Source organism: Topomyia yanbarensis, chromosome 2 (genome assembly GCF_030247195.1).
Source record: "Topomyia yanbarensis strain Yona2022 chromosome 2, ASM3024719v1, whole genome shotgun sequence".
Classification (NCBI taxonomy): domain Eukaryota; kingdom Metazoa; phylum Arthropoda; class Insecta; order Diptera; family Culicidae; genus Topomyia; species Topomyia yanbarensis.
The window spans coordinates 327,859,205-327,879,228 of record NC_080671.1 but is presented as its reverse complement, the minus strand read 5'-3'; the positions used below and the strand labels follow the sequence as shown (position 1 = coordinate 327,879,228).

The 20,024-nt window shown below is 36.4% G+C and overlaps 1 protein-coding gene across 5 annotated transcripts in view; it reads left to right on the top strand.

Annotated features, from left to right (window-relative positions):
- LOC131683841 (GATA-binding factor 3-like) overlaps window positions 1-15,386 on the top strand; it is an 84,333-nt gene extending 68,947 nt beyond the window's left edge. For 3 of the 5 annotated variants that reach the window (XM_058966189.1, XM_058966188.1, XM_058966187.1), the window contains exons 2-6: window positions 2,414-3,721; window positions 3,779-4,063; window positions 4,127-4,364; window positions 14,752-15,010; window positions 15,066-15,386. In XM_058966189.1, coding sequence (XP_058822172.1) covers window positions 2,414-3,721; window positions 3,779-4,063; window positions 4,127-4,364; window positions 14,752-15,010; window positions 15,066-15,156 — 2,181 coding nt within the window. In that variant the 3' untranslated portion in view covers window positions 15,157-15,386. Of the gene's footprint in view, window positions 1-2,245; window positions 2,304-2,325; window positions 2,347-2,413; window positions 3,722-3,778; window positions 4,064-4,126; window positions 4,365-14,751; window positions 15,011-15,065 lie in introns of those variants that run through there. The other 2 variants (XM_058966190.1, XM_058966191.1) reach the window with 2 other exon arrangements.
- The last annotated feature ends 4,638 nt before the right edge of the window (window positions 15,387-20,024 follow it).

Below are 20,024 nucleotides of genomic sequence, written 5' to 3'. Positions count from 1 at the left end.
AAAGAAATGGTATCCAAGAATGTTATAAAAGAATTAAACAGCGAGCATTTGAGTTTTTCTTTAGCGCTATCTGGCTTCATTATATTCAACCATTTTATATGTACTGTATTCTAAATTATTTTAGTTATTATAATCACTTAACGAGTTATTGTAAAAGTAGCACCATAATATAACAAAAAGTGCTCGTAGTTCCATTGGAAATTGTGTGAAGAAGTACTGTACAAAATTTTGAAATAATTGGTCCAGTAGATTTTGAGTTATGATGCACACCTATTTTCTTATAGTCTCCTCCACAGATTCACTCTCAATTATTTTCAATATTTTGCCACGAAAATTTGAGAAATTAAGTTCAAATGTTGCATTATTATATGGAAATTGACTAACGCTTTGTGTATCATTAAAATCTATTAAAAGCAATTTCCACCGAATGAACCTAATCTCTTACCCCCCTCGTCGATATTTACATGATTATTTGCTTGGTATATTGTAAACCGCGTATAAGTGCAAAATTGAAATAAGGCAACTTCGATATTCATTGTTCATCGGATTCTTCTATTTTATCTGATCTATATATTACTGACAATAAATTTTATGTTAGGCATTCCTCTATGCATTCAGTTTTTGAAGCATTTTCATGTAGTCGTTTAGTAGTTAGCGATTTTGTTTGTTGTCGAAATTGGTAAACGTAAGTTGTTGCAGTTATCGAATAAAACTGAGGACGATCCAAATAAAAAATTACATAACAACGCAGACAACGATTCATCGAAAAAGGATAAGATAACTAGATCATCAACATTCTATTGTAGACCTTTGCTACTTTCCCATTATTTAAGATTGAATAGAATATAAACGCCGTTAGAACTCAAATACTCGCCATTTCATTTGTACGCAACATTCTTGGATACCAACGGATACTAACCATTCCTTCATGACTTTGCAGTAGATTGATAGTACTTTCAAGATAATACAATATCACCTGCATATTTTTGCAACTTTTTTTAGAAATCTGGCTAAGAAATATGACATTTTTAATCAAAGAAACATCTCTAACTCTTTATACAAGCATCGGAGCGTCTTAAAATGTTTAACAAGGTTAAACCGTTTCACAACATCTAAAACATTGCAGAGAACATTGTTGTAGATAAATGAATACGACAAAAGTTATTTCCAAAAAACAGATTATTAAAGGGTGCTAACGAAAACTTCTCATAACAACGAATCGGCTGTAGATAGAGAGTTAGTACCTTCAGTTATATTACTTAAAATAATATTCTCTACAACTTTACTGAAGACTCAAACCGCCTATCTCCTTTCAGTAAAAAGTTATATTTCAGAAATGCCTTTATACTTCATTTTGGAACATGACCGTCTACTTCAAAAAATCCGCCTTATTAACTCCAAAAACTTGTCTGAAATCACCAAAACTCAAAACCCTATAGTTTAGCCACAAAATAATTAAAGGCATGAATTTGCTCATTTTGACCACTGTGCAACGTAGAGGCTCTGACACAGGTAGTTTGGCACTATTTAAAAAGTTTCAATGCTGTCATGAAAACGTCGTCTAGTTCGCTTCAGAAAGTAATTCGCGATTGATATATTGTTCAAACCGCAATTTGACGCTCCGTCAGTGACGAAGCATTCGGTTTAACCCTTAAGATTAGTTTAAATAAACAGACAGCGAAAGCTGCATCATGTGCCTCGCGCTTGAAGTGCATAGCTTCGTTTTCTAGTAGCAAATATGCGTGATAAATAAATAGAAATAATTTCCTATTATATTATTACATAATACCTATCTTTACATAGTCATAAGACAGTTAAAAATCACTTTACACATTATCAACTTTAAAAACACATCAATTATCTGAAGTTAATGTTTGATTTGTAGATTCCAAAATGAACCATTCGATTAACTTGAAACTTCAAAATTTACTTATCTCGATATCTGGTTTCGCCGTAGATTGTCAGCGTTGTTACACCTTGTCCAAAATTAAATTAAACAAGTCAATGATCCATTTACAGCACTACAGCCTACCACTCTCGGTTAAATTTGTTTCAACCGGAAATTCACTATTTGTGCGGAAACAAAGCTGCGGATGTCGTTTTATTGACGACGACGCGTGCGCCGTACTTTAGTCTTAAATTCAAATGCTTACACACCAGGAATATGAGTCAAGCTACATTGGGTGGCGCGATTTGGAGAAACCCCTTTGTTTCGTCACGAATTGTAAAGGGCGTTACCAGTGACGGACGAATTAAACCATAAACCGAGCACTCGACGAACCACAATTGCAAAATTATGTGACGTGAGTCTCTTGTTTGCAAACTGTCAACTCGGTAATATACGTAGTAAAAATGATTCACCTGTGTATTCTAGTCATTTGGCTAATTGCATTCATTTAACCATTCATTTCAGATGGAATCGAGAGACTCGAAAGACAGCACGTCCAAATCCGAAACGGGATCACCTGAGCATCACGTACAGCCTCCGCCGGCTCCAACTCCTCAACTACAGCAGCAACAACATCAACAGCAGCAGCAGCAGCCACTACAAGAGATCGAAGTTCAAGAGATTATAGTGCCGGCTGAAATGACAAACAATGATGGTCAATCACCCGCGCTACCGACCGCCGTTATCATCAACCAGCATAAACATCGAATGATAACAACCTCCGGTGAGATTGCAGAAACAAGCGATGGACACTCGGAAGCCCAGGAGTATGAAACTGTGGAGTACCATCAGGCAGTGTCCACAGTTACGACGGCAGCAGGCCATGCCTTCACGTATGAACAACCCCCAACTAGTCAGAACAGCGTTGCTGCATCTTCCCCAGTTCATCAGTACCTCAAGCGTGAAGCCAGCATGGAAAAGGAGCGTTTAGTCACCGCTGATGGTCATTCACACATTCCAATGCAGACTCAGACTATATATGTTGAGTACAAGAACGACATTGAAGAGCCCGTTCGTTACGCGAATCCATCACTTGTACGATATGAGGACCTCAAGTATCACTCTCGTTACCTGCACTACCAGCAACCCCATCCAAGCTTGGCACTACCTCCTCACCACCATTCTCATCAACAACCACAGCATTTGCATGCATCAACGGGGCAACAACATCACCAGCCGCAAGAAGTGGATGTTCCTATCAAGTCCGAACACTTGGAACACCAACATCATCATCATCAACAGCAACAACAGCAACAACAACAACAGCAGCAACACCAACAACAGCATCAACAACATCAGCATCACCTTGCGCAATCACAGCTACAGCATCATCATCAACCCTCGGTTCAATCGCAACAACAGCAGTCACATCAGCATACCATTCAGATCTACGAGGCACCAGAAAGTGGACAACCAGGAGATGTACAAACAGAATCGTCGGGCAGCGATGTCAAAACGCACTACACGAATCTGGAACCGGTGCATTCGCTTTCGTCCGCACAAAACTACTATATCACTCCGGAAAGCTACCAGGCAGCGGGGAATTATCCATATATTTCAACCAAAGATACCGTCTACTATCACTCCGCCAGTCCCAACACAGTGCTGTACAAAAGTAGTGATCCGACGCTTACTTCTTCCTCGCTTATATCGGCCAAACAAATTCATTACGGTTCGCAAAACATTTACGAAAACACCTCCACGCACAACAGCAGTTCTCCAGGTGCGCAACAAATATATCCCTACTGGAATGGAAGTATCGACTACAACACGGTAAGTGTACTACGAATAGTAACTATTTACTCTAACATTGAACTATTGAATCCGTAGACATTCAGCGGAACTGTTGTAATGGATCAGAATCCGGCGGGTGGTCCAGAATACCAGAGCAATGGACAAGCATGGCAAATCAGTAGTTTGGCGGACGGGTACGAATCGTCCATTTTGCCATCAACCGAACACCGTGAGTGCGTGAACTGTGGCAGTTCTGATACACCGTTGTGGCGAAGAGATAATGTCGGACACACACTCTGTAATGCATGCGCATTGTACAACCGTCAGAACCCGGGAACCAATAGACCCCCGAACAGGAGTCAGAAGGCCAAACAACCACCGGTAAGGGCGCGCTGTCTGTTTTTGGGTACGTCGCCGTGTTGGTAATAAACGCTCATTTTACAGAAAACGCCAGTACCAGGAAACCGCAGAACAGGTGTGACATGTGCTAACTGTCAGACTACTACGACCACCCTGTGGCGTAGGAACAACCGAGGTGAACCGGTCTGCAATGCTTGTGGTCTTTATCATAAACTGCATAATGTAGATCGACCGCTGACCATGAAGAAGGATGGCATTCAGACCCGGAAACGGAAGCCGAAGTCTAGTCAGGCGATGCCGCCACTCAATGGGATGAATAGTGGTGAGTAGGATCATGTCTATTGATCAGTAGCGGATCAAGGGGGAGAGTCTTAAAGTCCCCGAAAATTTTTAACTTCTTGAGAAATTTTAAAATAGTTTCTATTTTAAATTGATTCTAAGTTCAAAATCATTCCAAATCAGATTCGATTACCAAAAGCGATTTTAATTAAATGAGGGTATTACATATTACGTATTGTACAATGAACATTTCAAAGTCGAAATTTTGGACCCCCTCCGAATTTTTTTCATGGATCCGCTCCTGCTATTGATATATACATATGTGTAATGAGTGAGAACCCATTTCTACCACATTGCACAGAGGTCCAGGAAGCGAAATTAGCAAGAAACATTTGCTCACGCTTTCGTCTTTGGATTTAGAGATTTGATGTCTTACAAACATGTATAATGCGTAATCAACAGCTCCTTTTGGTTCAAGCGGTACATCTAAACGTTTCATCACATATGGAAAGATAATTTGTACAGGTCCTGTGTGTTTATTTTATATCAGTCGTCGCTCATATGCCAAACGAGCGACATGTTGACTGTATTGTCTGGACGGTACAATAAGCAGTAGACGCTGTAAATTTTCGGCAACGGTGGCGTTTGCACCTATTCGCACCTAAGTGACTCAATTAAATACGGACAATTTACAAATAGAGGTTTCAATCATTCGTCGCACGAATGTCAAACGAGCAACATCATGACTACATCGTTCGGACGGTTCAATCGTTTGTGTACGTTTAGAGTTTTGGGTCGCATGCCGGAGTAGGGAGCGCACGCTAAACCTTGCACACAATAGGAAAACGGGTGCAAGTCTTACACCGCTTAATTGCCTGTGAGTTGATATGCCGCAACAGCGTCTACTGTGGGGTTTCGGCAGTGGTGGCATTGACACAGTTGGAGCTTGTGGATCTTGCACCCGGTTTTTTTTGCTGCGTGTCACGATTGTCATGCTCTCTTCGACCTGCTGTGGGATTTAAGACTTTGCATGTATCCACAGAGATGCGAGTTTGCCAGTTTTACATCTGGAACAGACAATATTTTTTTGTTATTTGCAGAAAAAATTCTCATTTTACCAGATTTTTAAATTACGAGTGAAATTATCATGTTTTCGGCATTTTGTGGGTCGGTAAAGTAGGGTGATGATTTTTTTTATCACTGAGACATCTTACAACATGCTTGTGTAGGTGTTTCTGAAGCACGGGCGGAGTGAACTAGATTTACGCCTGCTGAAAGCTGGTTGAACATTTTGGTGGGCGAGAAGATTGAACGATGTTTGAGCAGTTTCAGTTTATTTCAGAAAGTTGCGAAGATTACCTGTAGTAATTCTTCGTGGTCAACACGAGGGTGATACCATCTGACCAAGATGAAGCACTGATTAGTTTTTATTGTTACCGCCTGTTTGCAAACATTAGTATTTTATATCAATCAGGTTTTTAGCGTGTATTCAGCAGCGTAGTTTATAATATAGGAGTTCAGAAGTGGAATTGGGACGGAAACAATCACATCCTTAGCTAAGGGTTTTTAATTTATTCCTATAAACAGATTTTTAAGACTGGTGTACACTACTGTTCTCTTTGTTGCTTCAATAGTCGAAACACGTTTACAATTATGTCTTGAATATAAATGTAAAGAATAGTCAAATTTGGAAAATAATTTCGAGTTAGATATCAACCTAGCGACACGTTCCGGTGTCGTTCAGTTTCAGATTCATCATTTTGACAGTTCTATAACATAAAGCTGGAAACTATAAAACTGGAACTTACTCTCCCCAGCAGTAGCTTGAGTGGGTGTTTTTTTTTAGTTTAAAATTCATTCCACGTCGTGTCTTGAGCGTTACTTGACTCAACATTATTTTTCCCCAGTTTATCCAGTCTGCGCATCTATGCTGAATAATTCATATTTCCCAATATATCGAACCTGAGTATATGTGCTGAATACTCTTTATACATTCAAAACACAGATTTAAACGTGTTTCACCTGTTGAAGCTATAAAGAAAACAGCAGTGTACATCAATTTTAAAAATCAAATTAAATCTTTTTATAAGAATAAATTAAAACCCTCAGCTAGAGTTGTGATTGTTTCCGTTCCACTTCCTCTTCTAAGCTCCTTTATTAAAAACTATGCTGCTGAAAACACCTGATTGATATAAAATACTAATGCTTGCAAACCAATGGTAACAATAAAAACTAATCTGTGCTTAATCTTGGTCGGATGGCATCACCCTCGGGTTGACCAGAAACTGCTCTAACATCTTCTAACTGCTCTATCTTCTCGCCAACCAAAATCTCCAACCGACATCCGGCAGGCGTAAATTTAGTTCAGTCCGCCCGTGCTTCAGAAGCACCTACAGAAGCATGTTGTCAGATGCCTCAGTGATAAAAAAGCATCACGCATATTCAAAATATGAAACGTATGTATCAATAGTCTAATTCCCCTACGCCCTCACATACTGCCGAAAACATGTTGGCATGAGAATTTCACCCGTATGAACCCAACGCACACCCAAGCAGAAAAATAAATTAATTTAACCCAACGAAACTCACATGCAACACACATACCACGCAACGTGCAGTGTTGAACTCAATCCAACACCAACCCTATCCACCCACATTTCAAAACTTCGCATGTACACTAGACCTCTCCACATTTTGAAAAAGATTTGAAATATACATCGGTCAGCTCAAATTTTTATTCTAGGTGTGAATTTAAGAACTTTCGCCAAAAATGGCTTATTTTAGACATGATTTAGAGGTGTCTCCAATCAAAAATCGAGTTTTCGCAATGTTTCTATACGAAGATCACTTATACTCTCATTTAATGGGCTCTACATGCCCACATATCATCCAAGGTTGTTCCTTAGACATATCTTAACATGTTTTAACAGGTGAACATAGTTCTAATCGCAATAGAAAATTTATTAACTGGATTTTCATGTAGAAAAGTATATCAAAACCAAGGAAAATTAGTAGTATTTTTTCTTGGTATTGGTATTCTTTTGCATATAAAAATCCAGTTAACAAATTTTCTATTGTGATTAGAGCTATGGTCACCTGTTAAAACATGATAAGATATGTCTAAGGAACAACCTTTGACGATATGTGGGCATGTAGGGCCTATCAAATCAGAGTGTAAGTGATCTTCCTGTGGAAACATAGCAAAAACACGATTTTTGATTGGAGACACCTCTAAATCTTGTCCAAAGTAAGCCATTTTTGGCGAAAGTTCTTACAATTTTTCAATGTGAATTTTCTCATAAAGGTAGTGCTCTGAATACTTCAAGTGCATAATTAGGTGCTACTTTTGCTGAAAGAAGAATGTTTTTATCTTGTCTGGTTCAAAAGTTATACATGATTTTTACTGAAATATACGCCCTCTTCGAATGTTGATATCTCAAAAGGGGGTAAACAAAAATAAACAATTTTAATAAATTTGAAAGATGATACTTTTGTCTTTGTCGTTTTTGTGTTCTTCTAAAATAAATCAAATTTGAGTAAAAGCATTTTTGCACATAATCTTCCAGCGCAAAAATTTAAAAATTTAATTTATTTTAATTTAAATTTTAAAAAAATCGTTATATATTAAATAAGATTCTGTGAAATCTTGCTGAGATATTTCGAAGTTCACATACATTTACATGCTCTTTATATTGCAGATAGGGTAATGACTCTATTTTGGGCCTATTCATTATTCATTGCTTTTAAGTGTAATACTTCTACTGTTTCAACAACTGGGGTCCCGTTTCTAAAATTTCTGCTGAAACATATTCCCAGGTTTCAAATGCGAATAACTACCATTGTACTGAATATCTGAGAAAATATCTGAGGGAAATGCGAAAAAGCCTATTTCAGGCAGAGCAGTCAAAAGGCAGTATCTGAGATTTTCATCACATATGGGAAGATAATTTGTACAGGTCCTGTGTGTTTATTTTATATCAATCGTTGCTCATATGCCAAACGAGCAACATGTTGACTGTATTGTCTGGACGGTACAATAAGCAATAGACGCTGTAAATTTTCGGCAATGTTGGCGTTTGCACCCATTCGCACCTAAGTGACTCAATCAAATACAGAAAATTTACAAACAGAGATGCTGCGTTTCAATCATTCGTCCCACGAATGTCAAACAAGCAGCATAATGACTATAACGTTCGGACGGTACAATCGTTCGTGTACGTTCAGAGTTACGGGTAGCATGGCGGGGTGGGGAGCACGCGCTAGACTTTGCACACATTAGGGAAACGGGTGCAAGTTTTACATCCTTTAATTGTGTGCGAGTTGATATGCTGCCACTGCGTCTACTATTGGGTTTCGGTAATGATGAATATAATAAGAAACAATTTTGCTGAAGAGACTATGTATCTATCTTTTGATTTTAATACTCATTTGTGGAGTTTTCTATGATACACCCCTGCAAATCACTTATTTCAACATAACTTTCCTGGGAGATTTTTTAGAATTTCAAAATGTTCTAAGATTTTATTTGGTATAAGAAAATACACAATTTTTGGTATATAACTTTATTTCTATCTCTTATATCTGTTGAGTTATCGAAATTTTTAGTGTCAAAAAGCAACATTTTGGAATGAAATAACACTTCAATCTGCAAATTTCCGCAGACAAAGCCATATTCATTCGAATCTATAAAGCAAACGCTATCAAATCCAGGGATAGCCATTTGTCGCATACTGTCTCTTGCATGCAAAAATATATATTCAAAAAACGACTATAAAACCCTTTTACAAGGCCATTAAAAATTACATCACACAGCAAAAGGAGGAAGCGTGATGTGACATGTTAGAGAGGTATGCCAAATAAAATCTTAGAACATTTCAAAATTCTAAAAAATCACCCAGAAAAATTATGTTGAAAAAAGTGATTTACAGGGGTGTATCATAGAAAACTCCACAAATGTGTATTAAAATCAAAAGATAGATACATAGTCTCTTCAGCACAGTTGTTTCTTATTATATTCTCTACAACTTTTCTGAATACAGTTTTTTATTATTTTCATAAATGACCAAACAAAAATTTGCTTCTCAGCTTTAGGGGGATTAATCGCCAAACTAATACTTTAGTAAGATGGGGAATATTTTATAGACAAACTTTGCTGAAGACACTATAGCTCAAAAATCGTTTTTTCGTGGTCAAAACAATTTCGATCACGTTTTTGCCTATTTGGAAACACTGCACCGCACAGTGGCGGCTCTTCAAACAAAAGTCGGACAAAACCTCAAATGTTACCTAATTTGGCTGAAAATCACAATTTAAGCTAATTTTGAGGTGCTGAGCTCATTTTTGATGTCAAAAGTCGTAAAATATTAAATGCATTTTTCCATACAGTGTCATTGAACCTTTCTTATAACTATGATCCCGTTTTCATGATAGATTTTCCGTTACTGTTCACCAATGTCAACAATATCATAAAAAATAAAGAACACTACTTAAAAACCATTGTTGAACGTGTTGGTTTACTGTAGATTGTCTCACTATTTTACACAAAACACCATGCGTCTCCATATCAGCAACAAAGCTTCAAAATCTGCTTAAAACTTTTTGCGCACCTAGGCGCAGAACGAGACCATGATATTCGAAAAGTAGAGGTAATTTCACATAGAATGTATACTATGTGACCGTTCCGAACTTATTCCGAAATTTGTACAGAATACATTAGTGAACAAAGTATTTTTGATCTGACCACCTTAAACATATTTAAACTAAAAAGTCATAGTTCCAAGACAATTTACCAAATGAATTTTACTCACTAACCAAGTTCTTTCGTTCCTCTACACAATGAAACTAGTTGTGCTAAAATCGGACCACAATCAAAAGAGCAACATGCATTTGAAGTGAACAGAGCAATGGTGGTTCCAGAATTGAAATTTAGGAAAAACATAAAATATCAATATTTCAAAAATAAATTTTTGAGGTTTTGGCCAGCCTCCGGCCACTGTGCACCGTGCTGTGAGAGTTAAGACTTTACATGTACCCGCAGGGATGCCATTATTCCAGATTTATCTAGAATAGACAGAATTTTTGCAGCTTCCAGAAAAAAACTCTCATTGGCCAAATTTTTAAATTGTAGAAGTTGATAGTGATAGTGTACATTTTGCAAATTTTAGATGTATTTTATCAAATTTAAGAAAAACCGATTCATGCACATACTGTAAAGACTAAAATGTATATCAAATTTCGATGCTTTTGAGGTCGTTGTCAAGTGACAGATTTTTAGTTGCACTGCCAGGTTTTTCTGAAAAATAGTGGCAACACTGTGTACACGAACGAGTATGGAAATGCGATAGGTTCGGGCCGTGTACATTAGACCTCTCCACATTTTGAAAAAGTTTTGAAATATACATCGGTCAGCTCAAATTTTTATTCTAGGTGTGAATTTAAGAACTTTCGCCAAAAATGGCTTATTTTAGACATGATTTAGAGGTGTCTCCAATCAAAAATCGAGTTTTCGCAATGTTTCTATACGAAGATCACTTATACTCTCATTTAATGGGCTCTACATGCCCACATATCATCCAAGGTTGTTCCTTAGACATATCTTAACATGTTTTAACAGGTGAACATAGTTCTAATCGCAATAGAAAATTTATTAACTGGATTTTCATGTAGAAAAGTATATCAAAACCAAGGAAAATTAGTAGTATTTTTTCTTGGTATTGGTATTCTTTTGCATATAAAAATCCAGTTAACAAATTTTCTATTGTGATTAGAGCTATGGTCACCTGTTAAAACATGATAAGATATGTCTAAGGAACAACCTTTGACGATATGTGGGCATGTAGGGCCTATCAAATCAGAGTGTAAGTGATCTTCCTGTGGAAACATAGCAAAAACACGATTTTTAATTGGAGACACCTCTAAATCTTGTCCAAAGTAAGCCATTTTTGGCGAAAGTTCTTAAATTCACACCTTGAACAAAAATTTGAGCTGACCGATGTATATTTCAAAACTTTTTCAAAATGTGGAGAGGTCTAATGTACACGGCCCGAACCTATCGCATTTCCATACTCGTTCGTGTACACAGTGTTGCCACTATTTTTCAGAAAAACCTGGCAGTGCAACTAAAAATCTGTCACTTGACAACGACCTCAAAAGCATCGAAATTTGATATACATTTTAGTCTTTACAGTATGTGCATGAATCGGTTTTTCTTAAATTTGATAAAATACATCTAAAATTTGCAAAATGTACACTATCACTATCAACTTCTACAATTTAAAAATTTGGCCAATGAGAGTTTTTTTCTGGAAGCTGCAAAAATTCTGTCTATTCTAGATAAATCTGGAATAATGGCATCCCTGCGGGTACATGTAAAGTCTTAACTCTCACAGCACGGTGCAGTGTTTCCAAATAGGCAAAAACGTGATCGAAATTGTTTTGACCACGAAAAAACGATTTTTGAGCTATAGTGTCTTCAGCAAAGTTTGTCTATAAAATATTCCCCATCTTACTAAAGTATTAGTTTGGCGATTAATCCCCCTAAAGCTGAGAAGCAAATTTTTGTTTGGTCATTTATGAAAATAATAAAAAACTATTCAGAAAAGTTGAAGAGAATATAATAAGAAACAACTGTGCTGAAGAGACTATGTATCTATCTTTTGATTTTAATACACATTTGTGGAGTTTTCTATGATACACCCCTGTAAATCACTTTTTTCAACATAATTTTTCTGGGTGATTTTTTAGAATTTTGAAATGTTCTAAGATTTTATTTGGCATACCTCTCTAACATGTCACATCATGCTTCCTCCTTTTGCTGTGTGATGTAATTTTTAATGGCCTTGTAAAAGGGTTTTATAGTCGTTTTTTGAATATATATTTTTGCATGCAAGAGACAGTATGCGACAAATGGCTATCCCTGGATTTGATAGCGTTTGCTTTATAGATTCGAATGAATATGGCTTTGTCTGCGGAAATTTGCAGATTGAAGTGTTATTTCATTCCAAAATGTTGCTTTTTGACACTAAAAATTTCGATAACTCAACAGATATAAGAGATAGAAATAAAGTTATATACCAAAAATTGTGTATTTTCTTATACCAAATAAAATCTTAGAACATTTTGAAATTCTAAAAAATCTCCCAGGAAAGTTATGTTGAAATAAGTGATTTGTAGGGGTGTATCATAGAAAACTCCACAAATGAGTATTAAAATCAAAAGATAGATACATAGTCTCTTCAGCAAAATTGTTTCTTATTATATTCATCATTACCGAAACCCAATAGTAGACGCAGTGGCAGCATATCAACTCGCACACAATTAAAGGATGTAAAACTTGCACCCGTTTCCCTAATGTGTGCAAAGTCTAGCGCGTGCTCCCCACCCCGCCATGCTACCCGTAACTCTGAACGTACACGAACGATTGTACCGTCCGAACGTTATAGTCATTATGCTGCTTGTTTGACATTCGTGGGACGAATGATTGAAACGCAGCATCTCTGTTTGTAAATTTTCTGTATTTGATTGAGTCACTTAGGTGCGAATGGGTGCAAACGCCAACGTTGCCGAAAATTTACAGCGTCTATTGCTTATTGTACCGTCCAGACAATACAGTCAACATGTTGCTCGTTTGGCATATGAGCAACGATTGATATAAAATAAACACACAGGACCTGTACAAATTATCTTCCCATATGTGATGAAAATCTCAGATGCTGCCTTTTGACTGCTCTGCCTGAAATAGGCTTTTTCGCATTTCCCTCAGATATTTTCTCAGATATTCAGTACAACGGTAGTTATTCGCATTTGAAACCTGGGAATATGTTTCAGCAGAAATTTTAGAAACGGGACCCCAGTTGTTGAAACAGTAGAAGTATTACACTTAAAAGCAATGAATAATGAATAGGCCCAAAATAGAGTCATTACCCTATCTGCAATATAAAGAACATGTAAATGTATGTGAACTTCGAAATATCTCAGCAAGATTTCACAGAATCTTATTTAATATATAACGATTTTTTTAAAATTTAAATTAAAATAAATTAAATTTTTAAATTTTTGCGCTGGAAGATTATGTGCAAAAATGCTTTTACTCAAATTTGATTTATTTTAGAAGAACACAAAAACGACAAAGACAAAAGTATCATCTTTCAAATTTATTAAAATTGTTTATTTTTGTTTACCCCCTTTTGAGATATCAACATTCGAAGAGGGCGTATATTTCAGTAAAAACTTTTGAACCAGACAAGATAAAAACATTCTTCTTTCAGCAAAAGTAGCACCTAATTATGCACTTGAAGTATTCAGAGCACTACCTTTATGAGAAAATTCACATTGAAAAATTGTGCGAAAAAAACTGTTTGTTGAGAGACACCATAAGTTATGTTATGAAAGTCACTCTAAAATAAAAACAGCTTGAGATACAGAGTTATTAAAAAGTTGCTCTAGTTAAATGCAGAAACAAGTATCAACTAGAATTTGAAGTAATTTTTGTAACTTCGATTTTTGAGCACCACCCCAAAACCGCTTCAACCAATGGATGCAGTTTATCACGCGCAATAAATGTTTCTTAGATATGAAATTTTAAATCCAAAGTTGAAAGTGTGAACAATTGTTTCCTGCTAATTTCGCTTCCTGGACCACTGCGCAGTGTGACATAAACCACTTTAAAAATTAAAAATTTGCTTCAAAATGCAACGAAAAATTTAAAAATTGAGAAAACAGAAATAAAAACCCTCATTATTCCTTGGGGAATTATGTGAAAAAGAACTGTGCAAAATTCCAAAACGATTGATGCAGTAAAGTTTTTGTTATGATGTACACCGCAAAACAAGTTTTCGATGAGGCTTCTTCGGAAATTCACTGTCACTCGTATTTTACCATGAAAATTGAAGAAAATATTGCTTAATTGTGTCATCATTATATAAAAATTCAATGAATATACAAGGGTTCTGTATCGTCACCACACTTTTTTAAAAATGTGCCTTTTTCCAAATTAACTTTACTTTCCCTTAAATAACTTAACCTCCCGGAAGTCGCAATGAGTGCACGTTGCTCTGAAAAACTAGCGAAATCGTCTTAGGACATCAGCGGCTGCTCGTTCAGTGGGCTATATGCGCACCTTCCGGAGGGTTAATTAAACTTAAATAACGGAATTGAATGCATAACAAATACCTAAAAAAACATTTAATATTTTTCGCAATTGTTAGATTTAACGAGCAAAATGTCTATTTTTCGATGGAATAGTTTTCAATGATTTTTGACTAGCCCGAATGAATTCCGAGGAATTTAATAACTTTTACAATTCTGTCATAATAATTAAAGAAGGCAAATTCAAGTAGTTTCCTAAATTGGCAAATATTGTAAAATAAGTATACACATGTCAGACTTCCGCATTTCTAACTGATAATTTAATCACATATTGATGTTTCTAGAAAAAATCCTTCCTTCGATGATTTCATCACCGCTGCACTCGATGGGCGTTGGTGGTGGACTGCAGAAACTGCAAATGCCACCGCACAGTCACATGGCGGTTCCGTCCCAGTCGATGGAGATTCACTCCAGCCACGTTATCACTTCCTCTTCGGGACCCGCTCAGGATCAAAGATATGTTGACAGTACCGTATCTACTGCAAGTAGCATGTCGCCTCACTTACCCAGCAGCAACAGCTTGACGCGGCATGTCACGACCAGGTGGGTAGTAGTACTATTTGTAAATATTCGACTTGACCAACCCGTTCTATTGCAGCGCTCCGGCTCTGGATACAAGCCGAGCATCGAATGGCGAAATCACAAGTGTAATTACGAGTACTGCGATGGCAGAACGTGCCAGTAATTAGTTTATGATTTCTAGACTGGGAATCGTTTTAAGGATGTTAGATAAGACAGATCACCAAATATTTAGTTTACTAGAACTTGATTCGGGCTGGAAATAAGTACAGGACTTAACCAAATAGTTATTTAAAGTGTAATTCAGTTTTAAGGTAGATGCGTTTTCCTTTATCATAGAGAATGTACTTACAAAATTGTGAAATAATGTCGTCAAGGTACCAAAAAGAAATATATTTATGTGCCGGAAAAGAGCAAAGCAAAGGGTTTCTAAGATGACTCATCCATCGAGTATGGGTGCACCCTTGTCGAGGAATGTTATACATACGTTTATCGCTGCAACTGTGAAAGAGTGGCTAGATCAACGTTCCTGTTATTTTTCGTTCTGCTTTTAATCTGTAGTTTAGTTTTGTCCATTATTGGAAGGGTGGTATGCACCAATGACAAATTTTTTAGAAGGCATATCGGAAATTCACGGATGCAATTGTCCATGCCCGCCAAATTTCCAATACTTTATTTATTATACAGAAATTTATCAAAATTTCGACTAGTGAATGTATCCCAATTGACTAATTAGCTTACGAATTTGTTTAATGAAACTGTTACTGCATCACTCTGTGACTCATTCTCTTCTACATGAAATGAGCGTGGGGTTTTCGTCGCTGGGAGCCGGGAATCCTTCATCGGATACGACGCGTTTAATTCAAGCTGCGGCACTATCGTTTGATGCTGCGCCTCAGGAGGAGGAGTGCAAAGTGTTGGTCTTGCTGATTCAAAATCAAAATGAAAGGCCATGGTGGAGATAGCCAAAGGATGTCCGCTGCAGACTATATGCACCCAGCAGAGGAGCAAGGCGCCACTTAAATTCATATTCATGTGATGCTCTTTGGTTTCCCGTTCAAAGCTGGCTCGGAAGAGTTCTGCGCAGGAAAGATGTACGTGCGGTTTGCTCAGATTTAAATAGCCGGCTTTTCAATGGAATTTTGCATGTTCGCTTGCAACCTTATTTGATTTACGTGTTTGTATGGAAGAAAAATTAATCTGATAATGGAAATAAGATGAAATATACCAAGGGGGTCTGAATGGCGCTCAGCATCTCGGGTTCGTCGTCGCGACATGCTCTCAGACTACAACATCGAATAGCTTTTATACCATAAATTCGATTTTGAATCCGCGCACCGGCAGCTGAGTAAAAATTTTGCGTAGCATCGATGCTAGTGGAACTGCCAGACACGCGCTATATATTTGTGCATGCTCCTTCCGCAGATTTGGGGAGAATACTTACCGAGTTTGCTTTTGTGAACTTGTAATTCACTCACGGTGTATTTATTAGAACAACTTTATGTGAAAAAATTCAGCATCTCTGAAACTTCGGAATATGAAAGAATGGGCTTTCCCCTTTGATTTGAAACTAAGATCAAAATGATCCGTCGGGGGGTCCAGAGCAACTTTTTTTTGAAGATTTTTTCGTAATAATATTGCTTTTACTACTCGAACTAGTTCATATTTCTGTCCCTAGATGGTGGTTTAGACATTCGAATAACACTAAATGTGAGAATTTGATAGAAAATTTAATTGTCTACTAGTTTGTTGACAACTAAAAATTGATCTGAAATCACCCGGAAAAGTTGTTTAAGATTTTAACGAAGTAATATCTAAGATAATTTCACACGAGGCCTAGTGGTTTGGACATATATTTTCTCGCACTTATTTCACTACCAAAAAAATAATTGGGTTTAGTGACATGAAAATATTTGACGGGATTCATTACAACTTCTTAGGTGACAATTCCTATTGACCTTCTGAAAATTAGGATGAAAACTATTTGTGCTTTTGGTTCAAGTTTGTAATCTTTCCCGATAGGTTCAAACGAACTACCATTCATCGGAAGGTATTGCTTGGTTACAAGGGTTTGCTTAAGTTTATGTTTTAGAAAGGACCATACGTCGTATAATTTAGGTTATGATCGTTTTAGTGAGCTATTATAATTCTGTTCAAGACGAAATGTTCGGACACACAGTTTATAATTGAACGCAAACCACAGAAGTAACTGTCCAAATTAGTGGTTAGAGTGAAACGATTCATGCACATTTTTTCCGCAAAGTATATTGTGGCATTTGGATTTTACGGCCATTTCCTATCAATTATGCGAGAAATCGTTAATCAATTGATCTTAGATTATGCGAAATGTATTACTTTTGAAAACAAAATATGATTTGAGTACAAGAAAAACCTTATATATACAAATCCACGAATAAAAAAAATAATTATCTTGATCCAAAAACTCAAAGTTTTTTGTTCACTGTTTGTCACATTGAGTTAATTTTGAAAAAAGATAATCAGCGTTTTTAACCAAGCATTGCAATGAAATTCGCTAAATATTGCAATGGTGTTAACAGTTTCATTGAGTTTGTTCAAATATAAAGGTTGAAGTTCAGGACAAGTGAATTTTATACGAAGATGCTAACAAAGTAGAAGGTTCATGCAAGAATAGTTATCAATCATCCCCAAAAACAATCGAAAAAATGAAAAAGAAGGCATACATCATTGAAAAAGTTGCTTCTGCGGGAGGAATCACTCACCATCTTGGAAAAGAATATTAATATCATACTAGTTTGGTCAACACTTATCTAAGACTTTTCATCCCAAAAATATTAATGGTGCCCTATATCAAGTGGGATCTGGAATTATAATTTTCAGCTAAAAGATGAGACTTTCTAAGCTCTCAAAATCCGCTGATTGCACTGTTAAACTAAACACAGGTATTTGTGAAATGAAAGAAGTGCGTATGAATTGACTTACAAACCACCAGGGTTTCTGTGAAACTAACTTAGACTTAGACTTCGTTAAAATATTAAACAACTCTTCCGGATAATTTCAAATCGGTTTTTAGTTGTTAACAAAGTTATAGACAATCAAAATATCTATCAGATTCGCACTTCTAGTGTTGTTCGAATGTCTAAAGCACCATCTAGGGATAGAAATATGAACTAGTTCTATTGTAAAAACTATGTTTTCACGAAAAAAAACTTAAAAAAAGTTGCTCTAGACCCCCCGACGGATTATTTTGATGTTGGTATCAAATGAAAGGGGAAAGCCCATTCTTTCATATTCTGATGTTTCGAAGATGCTAAATTTTTTTGCATTAAGTTGCTAAAAAAGACACCGTGCACTATGTACGGCTTTAGTAGGCATTTGAAAATAGTGGTAAAATATATCACTATGATTGCCAGAACCATATCTATTCTATTTTCTTCTGCTTGTTTTTTTTTGTTTTTCCATTGGCATTTTAGTTGAATGTTAGATTCTAGTATGTTTGTAAGAATTTTACCACTATAATATTACATGAGTCATCTGTCGGCAATCATGTTTTAGTTTGTCTTTTTACTACCTAGAGCTAACACTAACTTTTCAACGGAGAGAAATAGATATTAGCTGTCTTCTACAAAGATGTTGAACAGGAATATTTCAGTTATTTTTCTGATAAAGTTTTATCTCTTTTCTTGCTTTTTCGCCAAAATGTGATACTTATTATAGATTAAATTTCTTCCAAACATACTATTCAGCTTAATCTAACCATTTTTTTTGAAAGCATAAAGTTTGTGATAATTAACTATTGTTTTACCACCATGCACGGTTAGGCACAATTCAAAACTGACCCGTACATCACTTTTTTACAAGTTTAATTACTTCTCCCAACAAAGCCGGATTGATATCGACAAAGTTTTGCAGGCCTATTCTCAGCTACGCATTTCAACAAAAAAACACTTCGCAAAAATTTCAATTTTTTTATATAGCTCAATATGACACCTGTTCGAAGTGCGTTATCTTAATCCGACAATGATACTACATCATCCCGCATGTCTTGCCATTTTTGAGCAGATACAGAATTATCAGAAATTAGTAAATTTGAAACATTTCAATTCTAACCCATTTTTGAAAGACCGACTTAGTCCACGTAATAGTGGTAGGCACGTAGTCAGAGGGGGAGCTAGGGGGCTAAAGCCCCTCCCGAAATTTTTCAAAAATAAATTTAAATAAAAAACCGGCGACTTTTATCAAAATTTCTTGCTCATTTGGTTTGAACAAATTATTGAGAAAAAGTTGAAGAAGGCTATTTCTAACCACCGAAGGAAATGGTCACGAAATTCAGTGTGCTATATGATTTTGCTCGAGCCAGTGCGAAGCGAACGACAACAACACTAGGGGAGAGTGGGTACGCTTGATCCCACTTTTTTTCTCATAACTTTTCAATGAAATAAAAATTTCAATTTCAATATTCGCCTTCTTGTAGTCAATTCGAATTGTAACAGCTATGAATAATGTGTAAATCCGAATACATACTATGTCCTGTCAGTAAAATGAACAGTTTTGAAAATCATGCAAAAATGAGGTTTTTGTAAAAACGTGTGGTAACTTGATCCCCCGCCTACTAGGGCTAAAGAAACAAGGCACACTATGACCTATGGATACGAAAGTTCAGCTAACAATCTATCCTGACAAATTAATTAATAAGACTACCTTTTTAGATGCACGGCAAACTTTAACCACAGTAGAAAGTCAAGACAAGTATTTGCGGTAAATCAGTGCTGTTTAACTTTCAATAACTTATACCATCATTGGTTCACGGAAAAAAAACATTAGATTTAGATCAATTAATAGAGCCAGGTACGTTATGAAAATGATGTTTTTCTAGTTCTATACATTTTGAAAGTGTTTGAAAGAACTAATGATAGGGATCAAGAATACCCAAGGGGGTGGGTGTAGCGTAGTTGGAAAATCGATTGCCTTGTACGCAGCGCACCTGGGTTCGAGTCCCGACCCCACACATAGGGTTAGAAATTTTTCATAAGAGATTTTTCTAACCCGAAGAGGCGAA